General features: G+C 42.0%; 1 protein-coding gene across 1 annotated transcript in view; it reads right to left on the reverse strand.

Moving 5' to 3' along the window:
* The window catches only part of LOC119579591 (histone-lysine N-methyltransferase 2D-like), a 64,183-nt gene that overhangs the window by 13,024 nt on the left and 48,659 nt on the right, over window positions 1-2,500 (reverse strand). The window contains 2 exon segments of the mRNA XM_037927513.1: window positions 310-453; window positions 1,072-1,382. Coding sequence (XP_037783441.1) covers window positions 310-453; window positions 1,072-1,382 — 455 coding nt within the window.

The raw sequence follows: 2,500 nt of genomic DNA on the forward strand, positions 1-2,500 counted from the left end.
AATGCAATCCAATAAAAATGGATTCAGATCTCAAATTTTAGAGAAATGAGTATGGTGATGCGTGTCACGGGGTGGAAAATGTTTGCATATGTTTATTGGCCATGTTTCAGATCATAATTCTCCCTATGTTTTGTTAGCATTTCATATCTTCCATATGCATTTTCTCTCGTGATTTTTATCGCACCGTTTTCAGGAGCAGAAGTGTTTCAAGGGATGTAGAGCACTTCTCGAAATCAGAAAAAAAACATGCAGGTGCGAGGTCTCAACACTTGATAGGGACTTTACCGCCCCGCCATTAGAGAGACTCACCTGCATGGGCAGATAAAAAGGGTACTGGAATGGAGTTTGGGGCATGGATTGGGCTGTTTGGGCGTGCGAGGGGGCCGCGGAGGGCGCTACAGAGGGACGGGAGCCACTCTCCTTGAGACCCGGTGGGGGGTAAGCCACCAGAGCCTGTGGAGAGGGAGACGGGAAGGTTACTACGAGAAAAATGAACGGAAAAAACAGAAACAGGAGGAAGAACGAAGAAATGAAGACGGATGAATATACAAAACAAACAAATGTTCAAATATATAAGAGAAAAATAGAAGGTGAAAGGGTATAGACAGAGAACGAGGCCAGATGACAGACCATGCACAGAAAGCGAGACATTATTTCATAACGAAATGCTACGATGAAACAAGGAAGACAATAAAACTTTATGAATAAATAATACTACATAAAGAAACATTTCCGTGGTTTGGGATTCAGAAGAAACTATGATCGCAGTTTCTGAAGTTCACTGGCTCCTTGCATTTAAGGGACACATTTTCCAGACATGAAAAATCATCTCTAAGCTCAAATTTTCTTTTTGATTTTCTTTTCCTTTCTTTTGCATTTCTACAGTTCAATTAATTCCACAGGGTGGCTGTCCAAAATGCACCGAGCAATGTTTGTTTAGCGAGGATGTAATAAATAGAAATCAAACGTTATCTGAAATAAGGAAAAAGCAAGAAAATATGACTAAAAATAAAAGTCTCGAGGACTCATACAACAATTGTTTAAAGAAACACGTAAACAAACCTGACTTACCTGCTGACTCTGCGGGGGTGGTTGTGGACTGTGGTACGCCTGTTGCTGAGACTGCTGTGCCTGCTGTAACTGCTGTTGACTGTGGTAGACATATTGTTGATGCAGCTCCTGCTGCATATATTGTTGTTGCTGCTGCTGTTGTTGCTGCTGCTGTTGTTGCTGCTGCTGCAGTTGTGTTTGTTGCTGTTGTGACTGTGCCTCCTGCTGCTGCACGTGATTATCTGGAGGCTTATCTGTCGGCAGGGGAGCACGCTTGGGCTCCGACGGGGCCTGCCGACCCCAGAAGCCACAACCTCCGCCGTTCAGGAAGGCTGGGGGCAGAGGGGGAATGCTCATGGGCAGGTCGCACGGAAAAAGGAAATCCAGTGTGACATAATTGTGGAAGGAAATGGTGAAGGCTATCAAAGGGATGTGTGTGGATAATTTCTGTTTACTGCATATGTCTCTATCATCTGTTAGTATCTATTTTCAGCCCTTTCCAATCTATAGCTGATGTCCGGCACTCTTAATCGTAACTCACTGTATCCTTGAGGGGCAGACTACTTTACCCTTTTCAACAAAAAGACAGTTTAAATGGTTACGGCTGATCTACTTCCTTGGACACTAACCTTATTATTTAAAATCAGCACTGGAAAAATAATGAAAAGGCAAAATGAATAACAAAAACTTTCAACATCTAAAAACACGTCTCCAAAAAACGGTAATTTTTTGTCAGTCTGAAAATATGACCATGGCTTACTAGAATCAATGAATGATAGAAAGGAATTTAAGCGGCTACATGGCCATAACTGTCAAAATTGCATTCAAGCAGAAATGACTCGATATCAGCAATTTTTTCGTAAACGTGAATATAGGTTTTAAATATAGACGGTTGCTTGACGCAACCAACTGCTCACACAGCAGCGCCTGCATAACTAGTTCTTTATCTCTATTTTCGCCAAGTTCAACAAACTCGGATCATCGATCAGAATTCCCACCTGTTCCAACCTGGTTCAAACCAGTAAATTGCAAAGGCATCGGCGCTCTCACTGGATTCGTAGACTTGGCTACTGGGAAAATAAGTTACAATTATGGCTTCTCGTGGCTTTAAAGTCAGTCGATTCGTTAATCCTTAACTTTCTCTGGTGCATGCGGTTTTTATATAATGATTTGCCAGTTACTCAGGGTCACACACGTTATGAATATCTCGTGTCGTAAGCGTTGCTCTACCACTGGTAAGTAAACGTCTCGCATTATCGTTCATGTTTCCTTTTAATGCTGCTAAGATGCCATGCTCCTCAGTGCCAGTATCTGTTTATATATATATCTCCTGATTTTGTTATTGAACAGTGATCGATTTTTTTTTTTTTACTTCACACATTCTTGTGATTCGGCTGATTCTTGTTTCCGATTTGCTGACGCGCTTAGTCCACCGGCTCCGTAGATCGTA

This window comes from Penaeus monodon, chromosome 12, assembly GCF_015228065.2.
Source record: "Penaeus monodon isolate SGIC_2016 chromosome 12, NSTDA_Pmon_1, whole genome shotgun sequence".
In the NCBI taxonomy this organism is placed as follows: domain Eukaryota; kingdom Metazoa; phylum Arthropoda; class Malacostraca; order Decapoda; family Penaeidae; genus Penaeus; species Penaeus monodon.